The sequence below is a fragment of the Rattus rattus genome, chromosome 9 (genome assembly GCF_011064425.1).
Source record: "Rattus rattus isolate New Zealand chromosome 9, Rrattus_CSIRO_v1, whole genome shotgun sequence".
Classification (NCBI taxonomy): domain Eukaryota; kingdom Metazoa; phylum Chordata; class Mammalia; order Rodentia; family Muridae; genus Rattus; species Rattus rattus.
The window spans coordinates 63,867,094-63,887,506 of NC_046162.1; the positions used below are offsets into that span (position 1 = coordinate 63,867,094).

Here is a 20,413-nt window from a genome sequence, read left to right on the forward strand (position 1 = left end):
AGTGCAGCTTGTGACTGAGACTCCGTGTTCCACCTGCCCAGACGGTGGGCTTCTCTCCCAGGACTGCTGACTGCAGTTCTGTTCCCTCTGGTTCTTTGTAAACAGGGTCAGCCACAGGGACTGAACAGAGCATTTAGGATTTGTCTCTGGGTGGTTTGGCTTCAAGGGCACTGAGGGGCCTCACTGTCCTGTCCCCCTCACGTGAAGCCTGGTTCTCTGCCTTCCAGGCTTGGACTTGGGTTCTTTGGGGTGGGGGTGAGAGGGTCACTCTTCTGCTCTTGGGACAGCCTTGTGGGAGAATGTGGGAAGAACATTCCTGGCCTCCTGGGGATGTTCCTCACCCAGCAGCCCCTGTGTGGCTCGGATGTTGCCCTTACCTGCCCTCACCTGCCTTGTGCCTGACTTCTCCTGGCTCTCACTGTCCAAAGAAGAAAATGGCAGAGTTTTGGGGCAAATGAGGTAATGCAAAATAAAGTAGTTCTTAACAACTGAATGGGAGTGATACATAGAGGTGTGAGGCGCCAAGCCTCCACCTTGCCCTCTTCAGATATGCACAGGGGCTTCTGCAGTGTGGCCTCTTGTTTTTCCCTAGTTTGCTTTACGGCCGGCACCAGTGCCCTGTGCTCGTTCTTGGCCTCAGAACCCAAGGGGTGCTTTCCCACTCTTCCTTTCCTGATGACAACGATGTTCTGTCTTTTACTGCTACCTGAGGAAGGGAGGCAGCCTCACTTGGCCCACACTGAGATGGCCTAGTTTTGTCCTACCAGATGAAGCGTTCCCTACTAGAATCTAGGGAGTGAGACTCTAGGGGGGATGCCCTTGGTAGTGTGGAGCCATGTTGGGTATATGGTACTTTCCCTCTAAGAGCTCTGCTTGTGTGTTGTCTTTTCCTAAGTTCCAGCTTCAGACTCCTGTGTTCTGAAAGGTATGAGCCCTGGGCTGGGGAGGTCATGGCATCAGTAGTTGGCCAGTCAGTTATTCTTCAAAAGTTCCTGAGAAGTGAAACCGGTTTGTCCAGATGTGAAAGACAAGGGAAGCTGTCAGATGGACACCACCTGTGAATGCCTGGGCTCCAGCTGTAACCGACCGTTGGAACCACTGGAAACAACAGATTCCCAGGTGCCAGTGGTCTTGCGAGTTTGATCCTAGACAAGCCAGCTTGCCTATGCGGGCCCTCATAGAGTCTTCTAGGCTCTCAGACAATGTCCTGGACCCCCAGACAGTCTTCTGGCCCTTAGTCTTCCCGTCCCCAGAGTGTTTCAGAGCTCTAGGCAATTTCTTGGAGTCCCAATCTCCCTGGTCCCCAGTCTCTCAGGTGCCCAGACAGTCAGTCTTCTGGACCTGTCAGCTTAGCACCGGTTTCCCTTTGTCTCCAAGGTGGGGAGACTGACCGTATGGGGGCCAGAGTCGTAGTGAGGAGGGTCTACTGTGCCCGCTCCTGCCATGTGGCCCTACAGGTACTGCGGAGCCCTCTAAGCAGTTAGACAGACACCTGCTTTTCTCTTTTCCTTTGTTCTCTCGATGGATTAGGCCTCAGTGTGTACTTTGTACCACAGCCCGTCAGAGTGCTTGGAAGGTGAGCCCCTCCTTCCCTCAAGGTACAGCAGACCCGACAGATGGCCCGTGTCTGTGGATGCATAAGAGTGGACCCTGGGTTGGGTCATGGGCACAGGTGCTCTGTAGATTAGATGGACAGATGGCCTTTGTCCTCACTTGGAGACTATGGAAGAAGGCGAAAAATTTCCAGGGTGATAGTGTCTTGAACAAGGAGTCTGTTTACTGTTAGCACTCGATGGGAGCACTGGGGCCTTTTCCTCACGTTGAAGTCTTAACAGTATCGCAGCTGTGGCAGTGACCTGTCCCATGGCCCCTGTCCCCCAGCTCTGGAGGATGACTGTCTACAGAGTGCAGAATCACAGTAGCACAGTGGGGGTTGTTGATGAATTTGGCTACCAGTTTGTTTTTGCTGTAGTGATTATGGATCTTTTTCTTTTCTTTTTTCTTTAAATCTCCTGCTTCCATGCCCAGCTCGTCAGACTCAGCGTGGCTTTCTTTAAACCTCATTTCATCTCAGAAGATGTTTCAGGGTTTCTCGTTCATGATAAAGCACTGTGGCCAAATTCAGTTGGGGAGGAAAGGGTTATTTTGTCTTATGACTCTCAGGTCACACTCAGGTCATCACTGAGGTTAGTCAGGGCCGGGACTGAAGCAGAGACCATGGAGGAGTGTCCTTACCGTCCTTACCGGGTTGCTCTTCATGTCTTGCTCAACTTGCTTATACAACTGAGGACATCCAGGAGTGGCAGTGACCGCAGTGAGCTGGGTCCTCCCACATCAATCATTAATGAAGAAAATGCCCTACAGGCATGCTACAGGAAATCTGAGGGGTTCGTTTTCTCAGTCAGGGTAGAAGGTAACAGAGACATATCAGTGACTCCTGGGAAACTCTTCTTAGACCCTGCCCTAGGCGTGTGTGCTCTGGGAGGAAGCCGCCTTCCATAGCAGTAGAGATTGCTGACATCCACCTGAGGTCTCATCAGTGAATAGTGTGTCACCATGGCTTATGGTTGGTGTGCCTCTCACCCTTCATAGGCCTAAAGGAGTGCCATCAGGGCAAGGTAGCTGAATGAGTGGTGTGACCAGTGTGCCTGCCACTTGGTGTGGTGAGCAAGCCTGTGAAGCGGAGTTCCCTGACGGGTTTCTGTGCTGCTGCAGCCTCCTGGGGCCGACAGTGTTCACTGTGCACCTGGTGGAGCTGCTGGCTCGGTGCTTGCTTACCCAGCAGTGGGGCTGCTGGCTCGGTGCTTACCCAGCAGTGGGGCTGCTGGCTCGGTGCTTACCCAGCAGTGGGGCTGCTGGGCCGCTTTACACCTCCTCCAGAAGCCGCTGCCCGGCGTTCCTGTCCCGTGCGTGCCTGCCTGGTAGTCATGAGCAGCAACCGCCTCCCTGCCTCATGTCTGTCTGTCCCTACCTTTCCTGCCTTCCTCATGTCTGTCCCTACCTTTCCTGCCTTCCTCATGTCTGTCCCTACCTTTCCTGCCTTCCTCATGTCTGTCCCTACCTTTCCTGCCTTTCTCATGTCTGTCCCTACCTTTCCTGCCTTCCTCATGTCTGTCCCTACCTTTCCTGCCTTCCTCATGTCTGTCCCTACCTTTCCTGCCTTTCTCATGTCTGTCCCTACCTTTCTTGCCTTCCTCATGTCTGTCCCTACCTTTCTTGCCTTTCTCATGTCTGTCCCTACCTTTCTTGCCTTTCTCATGTCTGTCCCTACCTTTCTTGCCGTTCTCATGTCTGTCCCTACCTTTCTTGCCTTGCTCATGTCTGTCCCTACCTTTCTTGCCTTCCTCATGTCTGTCCCTACCTTTCTTGCCTTCCTCATGTCTGTCCCTATCCTGAATAGCACCCCTTTCTTGCCTTTCTCATGTCTGTCCCTACCTTTCTTGCCGTTCTCATGTCTGTCCCTACCTTTCTTGCCGTTCTCATGTCTGTCCCTACCTTTCTTGCCTTGCTCATGTCTGTCCCTACCTTTCCTGCCTTTCTCATGTCTGTCCCTACCTTTCTTGCCTTGCTCATGTCTGTCCCTATCCTGAATAGCACCCTTTCTTGCCTTGCTGAGTGTTACAGACAGGTGGAGGGTAGAGTCGGTTCTACCTGTCGTCCTGTGGCCCTGTTTCTCAGGTCTCAAAGGTAGGGGGCAGAAAGCCTAGTCTTGGCCTGGGTCCTGCTCAGAGGGATCTGGCAGAAGAGAGTGCTACCTCTCCTGCTGCTCTCTGACTAGCTGGTGACTTCCATTTTCCTATAGCATCTTCCAGGGCAGCGTAGTCTGTGTCTGGAGTGCGGTGGACCCACTTTCCTGTCAGAGAAGTAAGGCGTGATCACGACTGGAGTGGGAATGGGCTGCAGGTTCTGCCCTCAGGGACAGCTCTGGCTGTCCTGGAAGTCACTGTAGACAGGCTGGCCTTGAACCCAGAGAGCTGCCTGCCTCTGCCTCCCTAAAGGCACACACCATCTCTGGCTGGCAGGCCCACCATGTCGTATGCTGAGTGTCCTGGCACGCGGCTTAGAGTGGATCTTTTGGTGACATGACACACAGCTGTTCATGTCATCACCTCTATAGTTTTTTGAAAAGTTTTTAGTTTTTTGAAATTTCCTGTCCAGACCGTGGGAAACATTCTAAAGTGTGTTTTAGTTCTGGCTAGATGAACCTGAGGGGTATGTTAGGTTCCTTTCCCAGCTAAGTCTGGGAAAGGCCAGAGTGACCCCTGGAGGCTGAAGTCTTGTTGTTCTCAGGCCAAGCGGAGGCTGATGCCAACTGTCTGGCTTTTGCCAACACTGTGCCTCTTCCTTGGTTAAAAGTAACAAGGATTTTGTTTGGTTCATTCATACCCAGTGTATGTGTTTCCTGCTCTCCAGCCTCACAGGGCCACTGGCCCAGGGTAAACGAGGAAACAAGAGGCAGGAAGCTGGGGCTGTGACAAGGCCGAGGCCATCCTGTCACATGCACTGCTTGTGGCTGCTCCAGAAGACCAGAGCCTGCTTCCCTTGGTGCTGATCTGGCTGGACCATGGGGGAAGCAGTGGAGACCAGATAACTGGTGAGGGCTGGTGAGGACCAGTGGAGTCAGCTTTTATTCTCATCTGCTGGCTCAGGAAGGAAAGATGGAGATCCCTTTCCTGGTAGGACACTGCTGTGGTCATGCATGCTGGCTGTCCTGGGCACTGGCAAGTCTCAGAGCTCTTGTTCCTTCTTCCCCAGAGTGCCGTGCTTGCAAAGATTCAGTTTCCTTCTGTAAGTCACAATCAGAACAAATATGAAGCCTTCAGCAGTATCCTTGTGGAGCAGGACATGAATACTGGGCTCTGGGGCGGGGCTTGAACCTTCTGGATCCCTCTTGAGTTCTCCCTCTTCCCCTATCCCTTAGTGGGGCTAGCTCTGCTGTTTTCACACTGCTCCAAGCAGGCCTGTTCATAGCTGCCATGGCCAGAACCCGGTATCTTACAGGGTCCTGACTTCATTTCACACTTAATATTTCATAAGAAACAACTACAGAAACCCTTGCTTGTGTCTGTGTCTCCTTGCTTGTGTCTGTGTCTCCTTGCTTGTGTCTGTGTCTCCTTGATTTGCTCTTGTCTCATGTTGTTTCATTTGGGGATGGTAGGTCTAAGAAAGTCTGGCACCAGAGTTTTAAAGTATCTCCTTATCCGTGAAACTTCAAGCAGACGGATGCTCATCAAACTGCCGCTCACAGCTTTTCTAGGTAGCTTTTTAACCAAAATGTTGGTTATTGTCGGACTGAGCTTTTTTCTTTCCTCTAGCATTCCACGCCTACGGCAAGGCTGGGAAGATGCTGGTGGAGACCAGGTGAGTGAGCTGCACAGCCTTGCTGAGTCCGTCCTTCCTAGTTTCTGCAGCAATGGAGGAGCCAGAGTCTGTCAGGAAATGAACGCTGTGCTTCCCATGTGGACAGCGTATAACGTCTAATGTGCTTCTGAAGAGTTACTCACAGAATAGTCAGTTTACTCTGACCTTACAGTGATTGATGTCAAAGTTGGAAGCCATATTGAGTCTCGCTAAGATGTCCATGAGAGTAAGAGACTTGGGAGACTGCGAAATAACTCTCAGTACAGCTAATCTTTTTTTAAATTTATTAATCATTTTATTTGTTTACATTTTAAATATTATCCCGTTCCCCGTCTCCCTTCCACAACCCTCTGCCCCAAGTACAGCTGATCTTAATGCTGCTATGGAAACCGTGCCCCCAGCTCTGCTGCAGAAGGAGGGCTCTAAACTGAAATGCCACTTTTTTTTTTTTTTTTTTTTTGAGAGTCAAATTTTAATGAGTTGGAAAAATTTGTCACAAAATCATACTTTTAGGCTTCCAAATCAAGGAATTGTAAACACAGAAGAAAACAGTTTTAGAAGCAGTTGATTTTTCTTCTAACTTATCTAATATTACTGTACCTGAAAGAGTTTCTGAGGCTCCCGTGGAAGGAAAACACGATACAACATAGAGACTTGTTAAGTGTGGCTCGGGACTCACCCCACCAGCAGTGGAGAGCCCCAGACATCCCTCAGCACTCTGAATGTAGACATTCAAATTCGCCTCTAACTCAGCAAAGCCCAGGAACTAGGTCTGGTCCTGGGTGTCACACTTGGCGTACCTGAGTCAGCAAAGGTGCCTAGCTTTGATCACAAAACAGCACCCTCTTCAGTATGACTTCAGAGCTCTGGGTATCTTTCTTCACAGCATGATTGGGCTGATGCTGGGATCCTGCATTACCTTCTATGTCGTGATCGGTGACTTGGGGTCCAACTTCTTTGCTCCGCTGTTTGGATTACAGGTAAGACACTGTTAGATGTCTGGTCTGTTTTAATCCTTGTGGCTGCTGCCTGATGCCTCCTTTCCTTAAGCCAGCTGAGACCAGTGTGCTTGGTCTGGAGAAGCTTCCTGTGTCTGCCAGCCACTCAGGTTCCCTGGCTTGGATTTTGGGACTTTGCTAGAGTAGGGTCTGAGGTACCAGGAGAGGGAGAGAGGAAGAGCAGGCTGTGATACAATCTGATAGTGTACAAGGTAGGAGGCAAGGAGGAGGGGCATGACGGGACAAACTTCTGCAGGTCAGATGCCTCAGCCTTCCAGTGCTGCTCATCAAAAGGAGAGAGGCCAAGCCCTCATGTAGCTTCTGTGCTTGGCTATTGATCAGTACATTGAGGCAGGGCATTGAGGCCCTTCCTGCTGAGAAAGGTGTGAGGGCCCTGCTCTCAGGCCTATGATATGCTCTGCATCCTCCAGCTTGCCCCTCCCTGCCCCTGAAGGGTCCCACCTGTGACCTGGGCCTCACACAACCTTCTTCCCCTACTCTACTGGGGAGCAGAGCTGTCACCAATGACTGGCTGGGGAGAGTGGGCACATGACCCTGGAGGGTCCTTTTTGTGAAGACTCCTTCGTATTTGTTTATCAGATAGGTAGAGATGGATTTTAGTTTGTAAAGGTGACAGCTGAGGGGTGGTCCTTCTCATGAATACATGTTGGATTTGCATGGTGTGGGAGAACTTTCCAGAGAGTGTCCTGGGAGCCTGGCCCTGGTCCATGTTTTGAAGGTGTCTTACCCTTTGGCTTTCCATCTCCCACTCTTCCCATGGGCCAGCAGAGTTGTGGTCAGTCTCTCACACAGGGCCAGACAGGGCCAGACATCTCACCTGCAGTTCTGAGAGACTTGCAGGATGGTCAGTATTGGCCTCCGCGGCCTCACAAGTGGTTCCCACACAGTGAGCCGCAGAGAGCCTCTCTGCTCTCACTGTCCATCATGTACAGTGTGCCATGCTCGGCAGTGTGGGGTTGTTTCAGAGTTGCAGGTGTTTGTAACTGGGGAGCTCTTCGCCCGCCTCCAGCCTGTGCTGTCACCTATGAAGAAGGACCCAGGCAGGCAGTCAAACGTGCTGGCTGCAGTGAGTTAGATAGTAGATATCCCCAGACCATGCTCGCCAGTGTGATGAAGTCTCTGGGTCAGAGTCTCTGTCTGTGGCAGGGATAGCCCTGGGCTGTGAGGAGACTTGGTGACTCCTTCCACAGCCACTGGTACCAGCTGTGCCGTCTCTCAGAGGGATGAGCTCCCGAAACACGCCTGTGCTTCCAGAGCACTGCAGTTCTGCATGCTCTTGCCACGTTCTGACACTGACGGGTTTGCCCTGACTGGTCTCACTGTGGAGCCTGTGTGGCCCATGCAGGGCCAGAGGCGTTCAGAACTTTGATCCACATAGCTACTGAGAGGGGAGCTTTCAGGCTGCACATGCCAGACTTGGCCACACCACCTTTTGGTTTAAGGCCTCACTGCTCCCAGCCTGTAGTGGCTCCTTCCCTGGCAACACTGATGAGATGAGAATTGGCAGTGAGTAAGCTCTGGACTTAGAGCATGAGGACTCTGCTGATTCCCTTCCAGGTAACCAGGACCTTCCGTGTATTCCTGCTCTTTGCAGTGTCCCTGTGCATCGTCCTCCCACTCAGCCTGCAGAGAAACATGATGGCCTCCATCCAGTCCTTCAGTGCCATGGCACTCCTCTTCTACACCATCTTCATGTTTGTGGTGAGCACCGCAGACACTGCTCGCTAAGGGGGTGGTTTGTGGCTTAGTCCTTCCCATAACCATGAGTGTCTAGGCCTTAGTCTGGTGTAGCCATCAGCTACCTTGTCGGGGGGGTGTAGGAAAGTGGCTTTGAGTCTCGTGGTAGAGTTACCGTAATGCTGTAAAGGCCGCATGTAGGCCTGGTTAGGGAGCACCAGAGGCAGGGCAGGTGGGCAGCAGGCTACAGAAGGTGCTTCGAAACCATAGTCCCTTTACCCAGGCTCTGGAAAGTGAGTGAAGTGGCTGTTTGTTTTATGGGAAGGTCTTTGATGTGGAATATGGAATGAGGAACCAGCTATGTGTATGAGCTAGTGTTTTGTCACGTGGCACCAGCTGTCATCTTTTTAAATGAGCTTTGTTGGGGACAATCTGGAAGATGAAGGTGAGGACTTCCTCCAGAGTCCTTAGCCTTGGCTGCTTGACCCTGCTGAACCTTGGGGTTCACCCTCACTTGCCGGGGAAGACGCTGTGCTTCCCGAGAGCAGGGGCCAAGTGTCCTTTCAGGAGCCGTGCACTGGTCTGACTGTAGGTTTCTCTGCAGCCATGGTCTCCCCATGCCCTTGGCTCTCTGGGGACCAGCCAGTGACAGTTACCTCCTTACTCTTAGCCATATTTCAGTGGGATGAGCTCCCGAAACATGCCTGTGTCTGTCTGTCAGGGCAAGGAAATAAAGATATGCCCATATCGAGGGGACTGCTCCTTGGAATAGAGACAGGGATCAGGGCTGAGTTAGTGAGTGAGGCTCTGCTTCTTTCTCCACTGCGAGGCTGCCGTGTGGGAGCTGCTCCACTGTGTGCAGACCCCCCCTGCAGATGGATACATCCCTCAGTAGTATGCAAGCAGCTTCATGTATGGACTGAGTTATAAGCCAGGGGCCAGGAACTTGGGCGAGGTGGAGCCCCTGCCCCTTCAGACAGCGCAAAGGTACAGGATGTAGCCTGCTTTGATGTAGAAAAGAGCTGCACCTCCTGTACCTCCTCTGCAGGACGGTTTCTAGTACGCAAAGCTGCACACTGTCTCCTGACCCCATGTCCCACTCTCTTCTTGGTCTAGATTGTGCTGTCCTCTTTTAAGCATGGCCTCTTTAGTGGGCAGTGGCTGCAGCGGGTCAGCTACATTCGCTGGGAAGGCGTTTTTCGCTGTGTCCCCATCTTTGGCATGTCCTTTGCCTGTCAGTCGTAAGTACCGATGAGGTGGAAGAAGGGGTAGGGTGGGGCTGAGGGTGTGGTCTGGAAGGGGGTGGTGGTGAAGGGAGAAGGTGTGGGCAGCATCCTGCTTTTCTCCATCCTGTTCTCTGAGGAGAGATGGCTGTTCTAGTGTGGCCTGTTCTCTGAGGAGAGATGGCTGTTCTAGTGTGGCCTGTTGGCCTGTTCCTCTGAGGAGAGATGGCTGTTCTAGTGTGGCCTGTTCCTCTGAGGAGAGATGGCTGTTCTAGTGTGGCCTGTTCCTCTGAGGAATGATGGCTGTTCTAGTGTGGCCTGTTCTCTGAGGAGAGATGGCTGTTCTAGTGTGGCCTGTTCTCTGAGGAGAGATGGCTGTTCTAGTGTGGCCTGTTCTCTGAGGAGAGATGGCTGTTCTAGTGTGGCCTGTTCTCTGAGGAGAGATGGCTGTTCTAGTGTGGCCTGTTCTCTGAGGAGAGATGACTGTTCTAGTGTGGCCTGTTCTCTGAGGAGAGATGGCTGTTCTAGTGTGGCCTGTTCTCTGAGGACAGATGGCTGTTCTAGTGTGGCCTGTTCTCTGAGGAGAGTTGGCTGTTCTAGTGTGGCCTGTTCCTTTGAGGAGAGATGGCTGTTCTAGTGTGGCCTGATCCTCTAGGCTGAGGGGTTTCTGTGCTAACCAGGAAATAAACTACTGCTAGGACTAACTGGCAAGGGCACCTAGTTTCGCAGATCCCATGAGGGGAGAGTTGGCTGTGGGGTGCAGCAGCAACAGCCATCTGATTGTGAAGAGTCCTGAGTGCTTTGCCAGAATGTAGCTGTTCTTCTGAGAATATTTAAGAAGATGCTGCACAAACATTGACTTGAGGCTGCTGCTCGGATGTATCTGAGTCCTGTGTGTGTCGGCGGGCGGGCGGGCAGGCTCTCTGGCAAGGGGGGCTCTGTGAACACAGAACGGGCTGCTCCACCATCGCCGCGGCGGCAGCAGCAGCAGCAGCAGCAGCAGCAGCAGCAGCAGCAGCAGCAGTGCTACCTACCTTCCTCACCGAGGTGGCAGGAGCTAGTGATGCATGCCTGGGTGGGAACAGCAAGCGCGAATCCGACATCATTGAGAAAAGACCATCAGTGTGTTGGGGGGCTGGCAGAGAAGACCCCCTCCTGTGGTGTCAGTGGGCATGAGTTGTGCCAATCGTAAACTAGTGTGGCAGAGAGAATTTGCTCACACTGCTGTGCTTACACCCACGTGCGAGATCGTCATTTCCCACTCACCGGCTCCTCTTGGCAGCTCTGTCTCTGCCAGAACGCGCTCCAGCCTCGCTGTTTAATGTCCCCATTATCACTGGTGACAGAAGTTACATTCTTGTGCAGTGTACCTAGTTACCACTTGTCCTTTCTGCCTGCGTGTTTGCTTTTTAAAAAACAAGACCTTGTTTGGGCTTCCTCGATGGTGGCTGCCTAGCAGGCAGTGCACATCTGTGGATTGGTTCTTAGTGCAGGTTTCTGGTTCCAGGAGGAGGGAAGCACGCCACTCACTGTCTTAAGTAGAGGATTCATCTCCCTTCCAGGAAGACCTAGGGGCCTTCAATGTGCCCTCTTTCTCTGTGTTGTCACATACTGTCCCCAGGCTACAAGCACTGGAATGTTTGCTAGTGAGGTAACAGTTCTTTTGGTGGCCTGTACTAGAGGGCCTGTCTGCTGGGATGGCAGCCGGTTCCTTACCTTGTGCCTGGAATAGTTCTTGCTGTCATCGTCTGGCCCTTTTGATCTTATTTCCTGGTCACTGAATCTTGTGTTATGCAGAACTGTCATCACGGGTCCAGAGAAATGGCCACATTGAGCATAGAAAGCCTTTGTGGGACAGAGTGCACTTAGACCTCACTTTTAGCCTAGGTATAGTGAGGTTACCTCAGGAGTTGTTTGATGCCGCAGAAGGTGCTCTCCGAAGGTGGGACATTTGGGATTGGATGGGAGCCTGTGGATCAGCCTTTCCACTGTGTCCAGGCACACCCTGTCTCCCCTTCACAGCACTGCAGTGCCCTTGCCTGTATGCACATATGTTCCTCTTCGTATGTGCACATGCATGTGGTTCAAGCTCCCCCCAACATGGGCCTCCTGCTGTGACTAGTCGGCTCTGAGAAGCTGTTGCCACCTCATGGCTAAGCCAGGGCTCGTGCTAGCTTGCCTTCTGTGTCCTTGAAGCTGTGTAGGATGCTGCTGCCTATTTTTCTTCTAGCTGACAGCAGTGGTGGCCTCTTGTGCTGAGGTTGACTTGTGAGCTTAGGGTGGACAGGGATCTCAGCCTCGCTTTGCCAGACCTCCCACTTATTCTTGCCTGCTTCTTGATCAAAGTAGCATGCCTCCTTGCTTCTCTTGGACTTTTTAAGGACATTTTTTTGGGTAGGGCTCCCCTGATCTGTATTCTGTTCTCTTCATAAGTTGCTGATTTCCAGCATGCATGTGTGTGCTGTTGTATGCATACACCACCCCCTGTGACTTCCAGCATGTGTGTGTGTGCAGTTGTACACATACACCACCCCATGTGACTTCCAGCATGCATGCGTGTGCAGTTGTACACATACACCACCCCCTGTGACTTCCCTGGTTGTTCCTAGTCTGGCTTCCTTTATGCCTTTGGTCTTTCCCTGGAAGGCCATAACCACTAGGGAAGTACATGAAGGAGGCACCCAGGCGTCCCTCCTGTTCCAGCTTAGTTCTTTAATGAGTCTGAGCCTGGACCATCCCAGATACAGCCCCTCTTCTGCTCTATGTCCTCTCTCTGTGGTCAGAGTCCCCACACTGTGCAGGTGCCCAGGTCCCGCATGTTCCTCTCAGTTGGCTTTCCTGTCCCAAGTCCTCAGATATGCTCTCATGTCCCTGTCCTGCTGGTGACTTGGGTCCCTCCCACCTGGCCAGCAGCAGCACACTCCTGGCGCCAGGCCCAGGACACAATCCAGTTTTCTCATCATACCGGTGAGAGGCTGCTATGTGGGAAGTGTGCTGACCTTGTCTGTGCTCACCTTGTGTCTGTTGGTGGTGTTACTTGTGTGTGTTTAGCTCGCATCCCTTGGCAGTGGGGCTGCACTGGCTCGCTGTCTGCTCCTTCCTCAGATTTGCTTTTGTTCCCCGCCCGGGCACATTTGCACTTGCATAGCACGGTGCTGACTGTAAAGCACTGGAAAGAGATCTACATGGAACCTTCTAGGGTATAGGTTGTGGGTCTTATCACTGTCTGTGGTGTCACCCAGCTAGTGACCTTGGCACCAGGAATCCTGCTCTGTAGTGAGTGTTTTTCAAAGGAAGTTCAGTGGCTTGTTGCCTGGACCATTTTGGTAGAAGCAGGAGCTGTTAGGAGGGGCGGGAGAGGCTCTAGAGCCTGCTTGTCTAGAGTCTGTGTGACTCGCTTGTCTTTACACAGCCAGGTCCTGCCCACCTACGACAGCCTGGATGAACCATCAGTGAAGACCATGAGTTCCATATTTGCCTCCTCCCTCAACGTGGTCACCGCCTTCTATGTCATGGTAGGAACTCTTCTATACCCCCTCCTTGATGCACTCATGGCCCCAATGTGGCCTCTGCGTCCGTCTGTAGGAGTTGCAGATGCACGGCTGGCTCTCACCTTTTCCGCATCAGCGTCTAGGTGCACTGTTTGTGGTGACCCAGAGCGTTTCGGGTCCTCAGATGACATGCTTGTCTGCAGTCTGGCTCGATTGTCATCCCAGGCGCAGGTACCTCTGAGCTGCTTCTCTCCTGGACCATGGCGTATCTTTTTCTGGCTTTGTAGAAAGGGTCTTACTTTGTATTCCTAAGTGGCCTGAAACCTTTCTATGTAGATGAGGCTGGTCTCAGGTTTGGGATGCTCCTGCTTTTGCCCCCAAGTGCGAGGATTACAGTGAGCACCACCATACCCAGCTGTGTTGATATTGTCCAGTCTGAAGAGCTCAGGCACCTTGGCCAGGGCTGTTCCAGAGTGCTTTAACTCTCTCCGTGCCATTGTTAACTCTCTACAGAGAAGCATTCCCACTAGAAGGAATGTTGCTGAGGCGGCTGCGGCCAGCTACACTGTGTGTGGTGCACGGGATACCAGTGTGAGAAGATACCCCAATCCACAAACATTAGGACCATTTTCAGTAGTTCCTCCCGGTCTCCGGGAAAGGGCTTCTCTGTGTAGCCCTGGCTGTTCTGGAACTTGCCTTGAAGAGCAGGCTAGCCTCAGTTCAGAGCTCTGCCTGCCTCTGCCTCTCAAGTGCTGGGATCAAAGGTGTGTGCCATCACCACCTGGCTCTTGTAGGTACTATAGTTAAGTGCTAAGGTCATTCATTCATTCTATCTGTCTGTCTGTCTGTCCATCTGTCTGTCTGTCCGTCTGTCTGTCTATCTATCTATCTATCTATCTATCTATCTATCTATCTATCATCCATCTATCTATCTATCTATCTATCTATCTATCTATCTATCTATCTATCTATCTATCTATCTATCTATCTGAGACAGGATCTCACCGTGTCACTAAAGCTGGCCTGAAACTCACTTGTAGCTTAGGCCTTGAACACCTCCTGGTCCTCCTGCCTTCTCCTCCAAAGAGCAGGGATTAGACCACACCTGGCTTCCCAGAACCTTGGAGGGGAGAAATGAGGATGTAAGCAGGCTAGGGTTGGGCCTTAGCTCCACCCTTTCTGTGGTAACAGTCTTCTGAGTGGTCATGGGAGCACATCCTGGTCTTCTTCCGTCCTCTTTTTTTTTTTTTTTTTAAAGATTTATTTATTTTTAATGTATGAGTACACTGTAGCTGTCTTCATGCACACCAGAAGAGGGCATCAAATCCCATTACAGATGGTTGTAAGCCACCATGTGGTTGCTGGGAATTGAACTCAGAACTTAGGAAGAGCAGTTAGTGCTTTTAACCACTGAGCCATCTCTCCAGCCCCTTCTTTTGTCCTCTTAACTCCACAGTTATTTGACTTTTTTTTTCCAGCTTTGTTTTTTTGAGGCAGGGTCTTACTGTGTAGCCCAGGTTTGCCTGAAACTTTCTCCATCCTCCTGTTTATATCTCCTGAAACCTGAGATCACAGTCCTGAGCCCCTACATCCAGCTCCTGATAGTGTTTGAAACCAGATTAAGAGTGGCTCCTCTGAAGGAGGCCTTCTAGAACCTTCCCTTTCATTTTTGCCTCATTTATGGTTCTGTGGAAGTTATACTTACATTGCATGTCAACAGTAATCCACCTCTGGTCATCGGGAGTCTTAGGACTGAAGTGCCGAGGAGTGCTTTTGTCCTTGGCAGGTCTGAGACAAAGACAGACAGACAGACAGACAGACAGACAGACAGACAGGGAGACAGGCAGTCAGAGAGTGATTGGTAGTGGACTGGCAGAGACAGAGCTGGCCACATTGCTGTTTTTCCTCCTCCCACAGGTGGGGTTTTTTGGTTACGTCAGCTTCACTGATGCCACCACAGGCAACGTGCTGATACACTTCCCCTCCAACCTGGTGACAGAGATGATCCGAGTGGGCTTTGTGATGTCTGTGGCTGTCGGCTTCCCCATGATGATTCTGCCCTGCAGACAGGCCTTGAACACACTGCTATTTGAGCAGCAGGTATGGTCCTCTTCCATTCTCTTGGGCTAGCTCTGTGTTTTCATGACAGTGGTAGGTGGAGCGTTTCCTAGTTAGAAATAAACTGTGTGCATGTGTGTGCGTGTGTAAGTCAGAGTCAGAACAACTTTTAGAAGTTGATTCTCTCCGATTGTGGCCCCAGTGGTTGAGCTCAGATTGTCTGGCTTGCATGGCAATGTTTTTACCGGCCGAGCCATCTTACTGGTCCAGACAAACTTCAAGTGAAATGAAGTCTTGGTTTATTTTGAGGGGAGTCTGCTATGTTTTGCAGGTTGGCCTGGAACTCAAGATTCTCCTGCCTTTCCTTTCTGAGTGCTAAGATCATAGGTGTGTACCACCACACCCAGCTGAAACTGGGCTTGTGTTGTTTGTTTGTAATTTAACTTTTTATTTAGTGATGGTAGTGGGGCTTACATGTCATAGTTTATGAGTGGAGGTCAGAGGAAATGGGTAGGGTCCAGGTCTCTCTTTACCTCTTGGATTCTGGGGATCAAACTTAGGTGTCTTTACCTACTGAGCCATTCTTCTCTTGGGAAGTCTTTAATAGAGATCCATTCTTCCTTCCTTTCTTTCCTTTTTTCTCTCTTTCCTTTGTTGCTAGGGATTGGACCTCATGTATGCTAAAGTTCACCCACTCCTCTTGAGCTGTGTTTCCAGCTCCCTGACCAGGTGTGGCTTGAATTAACCTGGGTAAAAAGAACATATAAGAGTGACCTGTGGGCCAAGCCAGCTGTGTAGGTGACTCAGGTCATATCTGGGATTTGGCAGCATTGATGTTAGCAACTTCAAGTCCTGGGGAGGCTGCTGCAGAGACATGTTGATCACATTGATCACATTGGCCGATGCTGATCACAGCTGGCATTGTGAGATGAACTTGTGCTGTGTGTGTGTGTGTGTGTGTGTGTGTGTGTTAGAAACTAAAGGCTCTCTGGTCCTTGCTTGCCCTGGGGTTGCCTCGTGTCCATCAAGCCTCTCTATCTCAGCTTTCCACCCTTGTTCACAGGGTGCCCGTTTCTGAGTCTGGGTTCTCTCTGTGATGGCAGCTTTCGGTCCAGTGTCCAACATTTTAGACATGGTTCACCTGATCAGCCAGGACTCCTGGTGGTCAGAATTATAGGATCACTCAAACACTTAGGTTGAGGGACATGGTGCTGGTCCTAGCGCGTAGACTTCAGTAGAAACAACTGGCACAGAGCTCCTACCTGTTGGAATCATGGCAGTGCTGATGTTTGTGACTCCTTCCTATGGACTTGGCTGCCAGTGACAGCAGAAGTCCAGTGCCAAAGGCAGAGTGCTAGCCTCACATGCTAGCTTCTAGTGTACCTGTTAGTTTTACGTACCTGGATGCTATGCAAAGTAGAATTTAGGACTTTGTCCTTTGAGGGGCTAAGGTGAGAGCAGCTCTGTGGCCGTAGACTCACCCTGCTGCAGCCCGTCCTTGCTGTACAGGTTGGCCTGTGGGTTCCTGACACTTCTCACTGCTTAATGTGAGCTTGGTGTGGGCCTGAGTTTCAGATTGGAGCAGCGTTAGTGCAGTTTTTGCATAATGTACCCCATCTTTTGCAAAGTTGTTTTGTTTTGTTGATATAGGGTCTTACTATGTAACTCTGCCTGGTCTAGACATCGATATCCAGACTAAGGTGGCTTTGAACTCAAAGAGAATTACCTGTCTCTGTCTCCCAAGGGCTAGAGGCCATCTCTTTTGTAAAGTTAAACATCAACAATGGAACAAAAAGAAGTATTAAGTAAGTTCACCGCCAGACAGTGGTAGAGCACACCTTTAATCCCACACCTAGAAGGCAGAGGCAGGCGGATCTCTGTGCGTTTGAGGCCAGCCTGTTCTATAGAGGAGTTCGAGGACAGCCAGACTCACCCAAGAAACCCTGTCTTGAAAAACAGTTCGCCTGCTTCTCAGCCTTCTCCTTCACATTCGTGTGGCTGCTTCCCCGTGTCTGTCTGTCTGTCTGTCTGTCTGTCTGTCTGTCCTTATGTTTACAGTGTTACATTCCCTTCCCTTTCCTCTGTTTTCAGTGGATGTACTGGGAGCCTGTCTGTATTCATGGAAACCTACAGCATCTCTTGTAGATGTTCTCCCTATTGATGGCTTTTCTGCTTGTCCTCAGGAATATCTGCCACACAGGTTCCTGCTTCCTCCTTTAGAGAATTTCTCAGTTAACTTCCAGTGTGCTGTACCTGAGGTTCCTGGGCTATGTTCAAACTGTCATCCTTGTTCAATGAGAGATTCCAGCTGCAGCTGCTTCAGTCTATCCTGGGTTAATATCTATTATGAAAATAAATTACTTAGAAATTCTAGTTCTGGGAGGCTCAGTTATTCCTAGCCCAGGAGTGATCATTATGCTAGTCAAACCTTCCTGTGTGTCTGTTCATATGAGGATCAACAGCTCGATGGGGAGAGGTTTCTGTTGTCAGTGGGGAAACAGAGGCACACAGCTGGTGCTGCCAGAGCCAGGATCTGAACCAGGCTGTGCGGGACTCTTAGGCTGCACATTGACGAGAAGCTGACTCACTCAACAGGGCTGTCCCTCTGGAGTCAACTCTACTGTCCAGCTTGTGTGTCTAAGACTCTGCTTTGTCTTTGCTGTAAGAACAAAAACAAAAACAAAAAAGACTGTAATACTAACATTCGAAACCGTTGTAAGATGCACAGCCCCTGTTGGGAGTAAAGCACTATGGCTGCCTGGCATTCTGTAGGCTTCCATTCAAGCCGCTCAGCCAAATCTGATTGTGCTAAATCTGATTATACTGGAACAGTCCCCTCCAGGAGAGTGCCCTCGGCCCGTGCAGAGATAGGCTGGCCTGGCAGAGCCCTGTGGTGGTATGCCACTGGAAAGCGGACGTTTCAAATCTGGTTGTTTTTGTTTTCTTTCATGTAGCAAAAAGACGGAACCTTTGCTGCAGGAGGGTACATGCCCCCACTCCGGTTTAAAGTCCTCACCCTCTCGGTGGTGTTCGGAACCATGGTCGGTGGCGTCATGATCCCCAATGGTGCGTGGACAGCGTCTGCAGTGACTAGCTCTGCTACCTCTTCCCTGCCCTTAGTTTTGCTCCATTCTTGTTGCATGGGGGACCCAGGGCCCGTGACCGTGGCCCATACTCCTGGAGTCTCATGCTGTTTTCTCTAGTATCTGAGTGTGCCTAGAAAGCCAAGGTCATACCCATTCCCCAGCAGGCCCGTTGTAGCTTGGTATCACCAAACACAGGAGCAATGGCTTTAGCCGGCTAGCCCATTGTCTCCTTTTTACACATTTCTTAGGGCAAGGCACTAGGGCACTTGCCAAGTGATGGTAGTGTATACTGGGGCATGTGGAAAGCCCCTGTGGTTGGCCATCTAAAGGTCAGCTGTTAACAATACCCTCCTCTGACATTGTAGTGTATGAGGAGGAGGAGAAAGGTGGAGATGGTGGAGCCCCCTGGACACAGCAGATGTCTGTCCGTTGGCACTCAGGCAGCCTCTACAGTGGCCTGTCATTCTTATTCCCATGAGCACAGTCCCCCAGTCACCCGGTGCTGTCTGTTCTTTTGTAGTGGAAACCATCCTTGGCTTCACAGGAGCAACGATGGGGAGCCTCATCTGCTTCATCTGCCCGGCTCTGATCTATAAGAAAGCCCACAAGAATGCCCCCTCAGCCCAGGTGAGTGCGTCCTCCTCTAGGCCATCTGCACCTGTCCCCTGGATGAAGATGACGGTTGCCCACCAGGTGGCCTAGCCCTTGGCCAGTCAGACTAGTCAGGGAGAGGTAGCAAAATAGTCTCCAGCCCAGGTTCTTCAGACAGATTCTGTCAACTCATTCTCAGTGTCTTATCACAAAGAATACTTGGTCAGGAGATGTGAGGAGTGGGCCACACAGGTGGCTCAGTCTCTGCCCCATGTGTGTCAGGGCTTTCCCCAGAGAGGACACTTTCCCTTCCTTTCCTAAGACATGACACTAAAACTGTTGACACTCCTACTCAGCTGTCCCCTCCAGGAGATACTCATTCCCACAGAGAGCACCACTGCTGGACTAGTGGGTGTCCTAGGAAGACGGTGCCTGTGCGCAGGTGTGGGTGTGCCCCAGCTCTTCTGTGTGTGTTGGTAATGTAGCTTTCTGCTCTTGCTTAACACCCACAGCAGGTTCTCCTCTACCACAGGTGCGAGCAGCCAGTGTCGCCGTTTGTTTCTTTTTAGCTGTATCCTGAGGAGCTCACTATAAGGAACGTCCATAATCCTATCTCCCACTTAGGCGTCTCTAGCTTTTGGCACAGGTGTTTCCTGAACATGAGAGAGTATTCCAGAAATGAGACTCCAGTCAGAGCAGGGACCTCCCGCCCTGTGCCTGGTGAGGTCGGGACTCCAAGGTGTCTGTCACCACGTCTGCACGTTCATCTGCACTTTCCTTGGCTTCCACAGAGAGTGGGATCACTGTCTCAAGCCACTTAGGTTCTTTCTCTCTGAAGTGCCTATGGTTTTGCTTCCTTTTTAGGGAATTGTTGTGTGTTTCCTTTTTTTTTTTTTCCCTTTTCTTTTTTTTTTTCGGAGCTGGGGACCGAACCCAGGGCCTTGCGCTTCCTAGGCAAGCGCTCTACCACTGAGCTAAATCCCCAACCCCTGTTGTGTGCTTTCTTATTGATGTGTACTGGTAGATGTTTAAGAAGTAAAGTGTGGGCTTGGACAGTGGCTCAGTGCGTAAAGCATGTGTGCAACTATGGATGAGGCTTGCAGTTCCAGTTCCCAGAACGTGTGTGAAAGCTTCATGGGCATGGTGGCCGGCCGGTAGTCACAGCACTGGAGACAGAGGCAGTGCTCCCGGAGCAGCCGGTAGTCACAACACTGGAGACAGAGGCAGTGCTCCTGGAGCAGGCTGGTAGCAGACCAGTTGAATCAGAGAGCTCCAGATTCAGCAAGAGACCCTGCCTCAGTAAAGTGGAGAGCCACAGAGGAGGACAGCGAGCGATAGCCTTGGGCCTCTCCATGCACATACATGGAAGAAGGGTGTAACACATATAGAAAACAGTCTTTACATACAGCCTCACTTAGTTTGGCAGCGTGACCCGGGAAGAAACCCTCCAGGCCAAATCGGATATCCTAGCACCCCCAAACTCCCTGGGAGTCCCTCTCATTTCTGACCTTTCATCTCAGAAAAAAAAAAGGTTACCATTGTCTCTTCTGGTGGCTCTAGCTTGGTGCATTTCATGATGTCTGTCCTGTGATGGCTACAGTCACTGCATGAGGGCCTTGCTGTTACTCAGGTGATCTGCAGCGGTCGGTTTGTTTGTTTTTGAGACAGGGTTTCTCTGTGTAGCCTTATCTGTCCTGGAACTCCCTCTGTAGACCAGTCGGGCCTCTGCCTCCTGATTGCTGGGATCAGAGGTGTGCAGTACCATCGACCAGTGATTTATGGCCAGTAGTCGTAGTTGTTGTTTGTTTTGTGAGACTTTTTAATGGATTATGTATGTTTCTTTTTCAAAATAATACTTTACACTTGTTTGGCATATATATATTTCTTTCTTTTGTTTGCTTATTTTG

At 51.0% G+C, this 20,413-nt stretch overlaps 1 protein-coding gene across 7 annotated transcripts in view; it reads left to right on the plus strand.

Moving 5' to 3' along the window:
* The window catches only part of Slc38a10 (solute carrier family 38 member 10), a 49,753-nt gene that overhangs the window by 6,214 nt on the left and 23,126 nt on the right, over positions 1–20,413 (plus strand). For all 7 annotated transcript variants that reach the window (XM_032914094.1, XM_032914095.1, XM_032914100.1 and 4 more), the window contains exons 3-10: positions 5,316–5,361; positions 6,248–6,341; positions 7,938–8,081; positions 9,174–9,298; positions 12,693–12,795; positions 14,689–14,871; positions 17,784–17,895; positions 18,436–18,542. In XM_032914094.1, the coding sequence (XP_032769985.1) occupies positions 5,316–5,361; positions 6,248–6,341; positions 7,938–8,081; positions 9,174–9,298; positions 12,693–12,795; positions 14,689–14,871; positions 17,784–17,895; positions 18,436–18,542 (914 nt within the window). The remainder of the gene's footprint in view (positions 1–5,315; positions 5,362–6,247; positions 6,342–7,937; positions 8,082–9,173; positions 9,299–12,692; positions 12,796–14,688; positions 14,872–17,783; positions 17,896–18,435; positions 18,543–20,413) is intronic.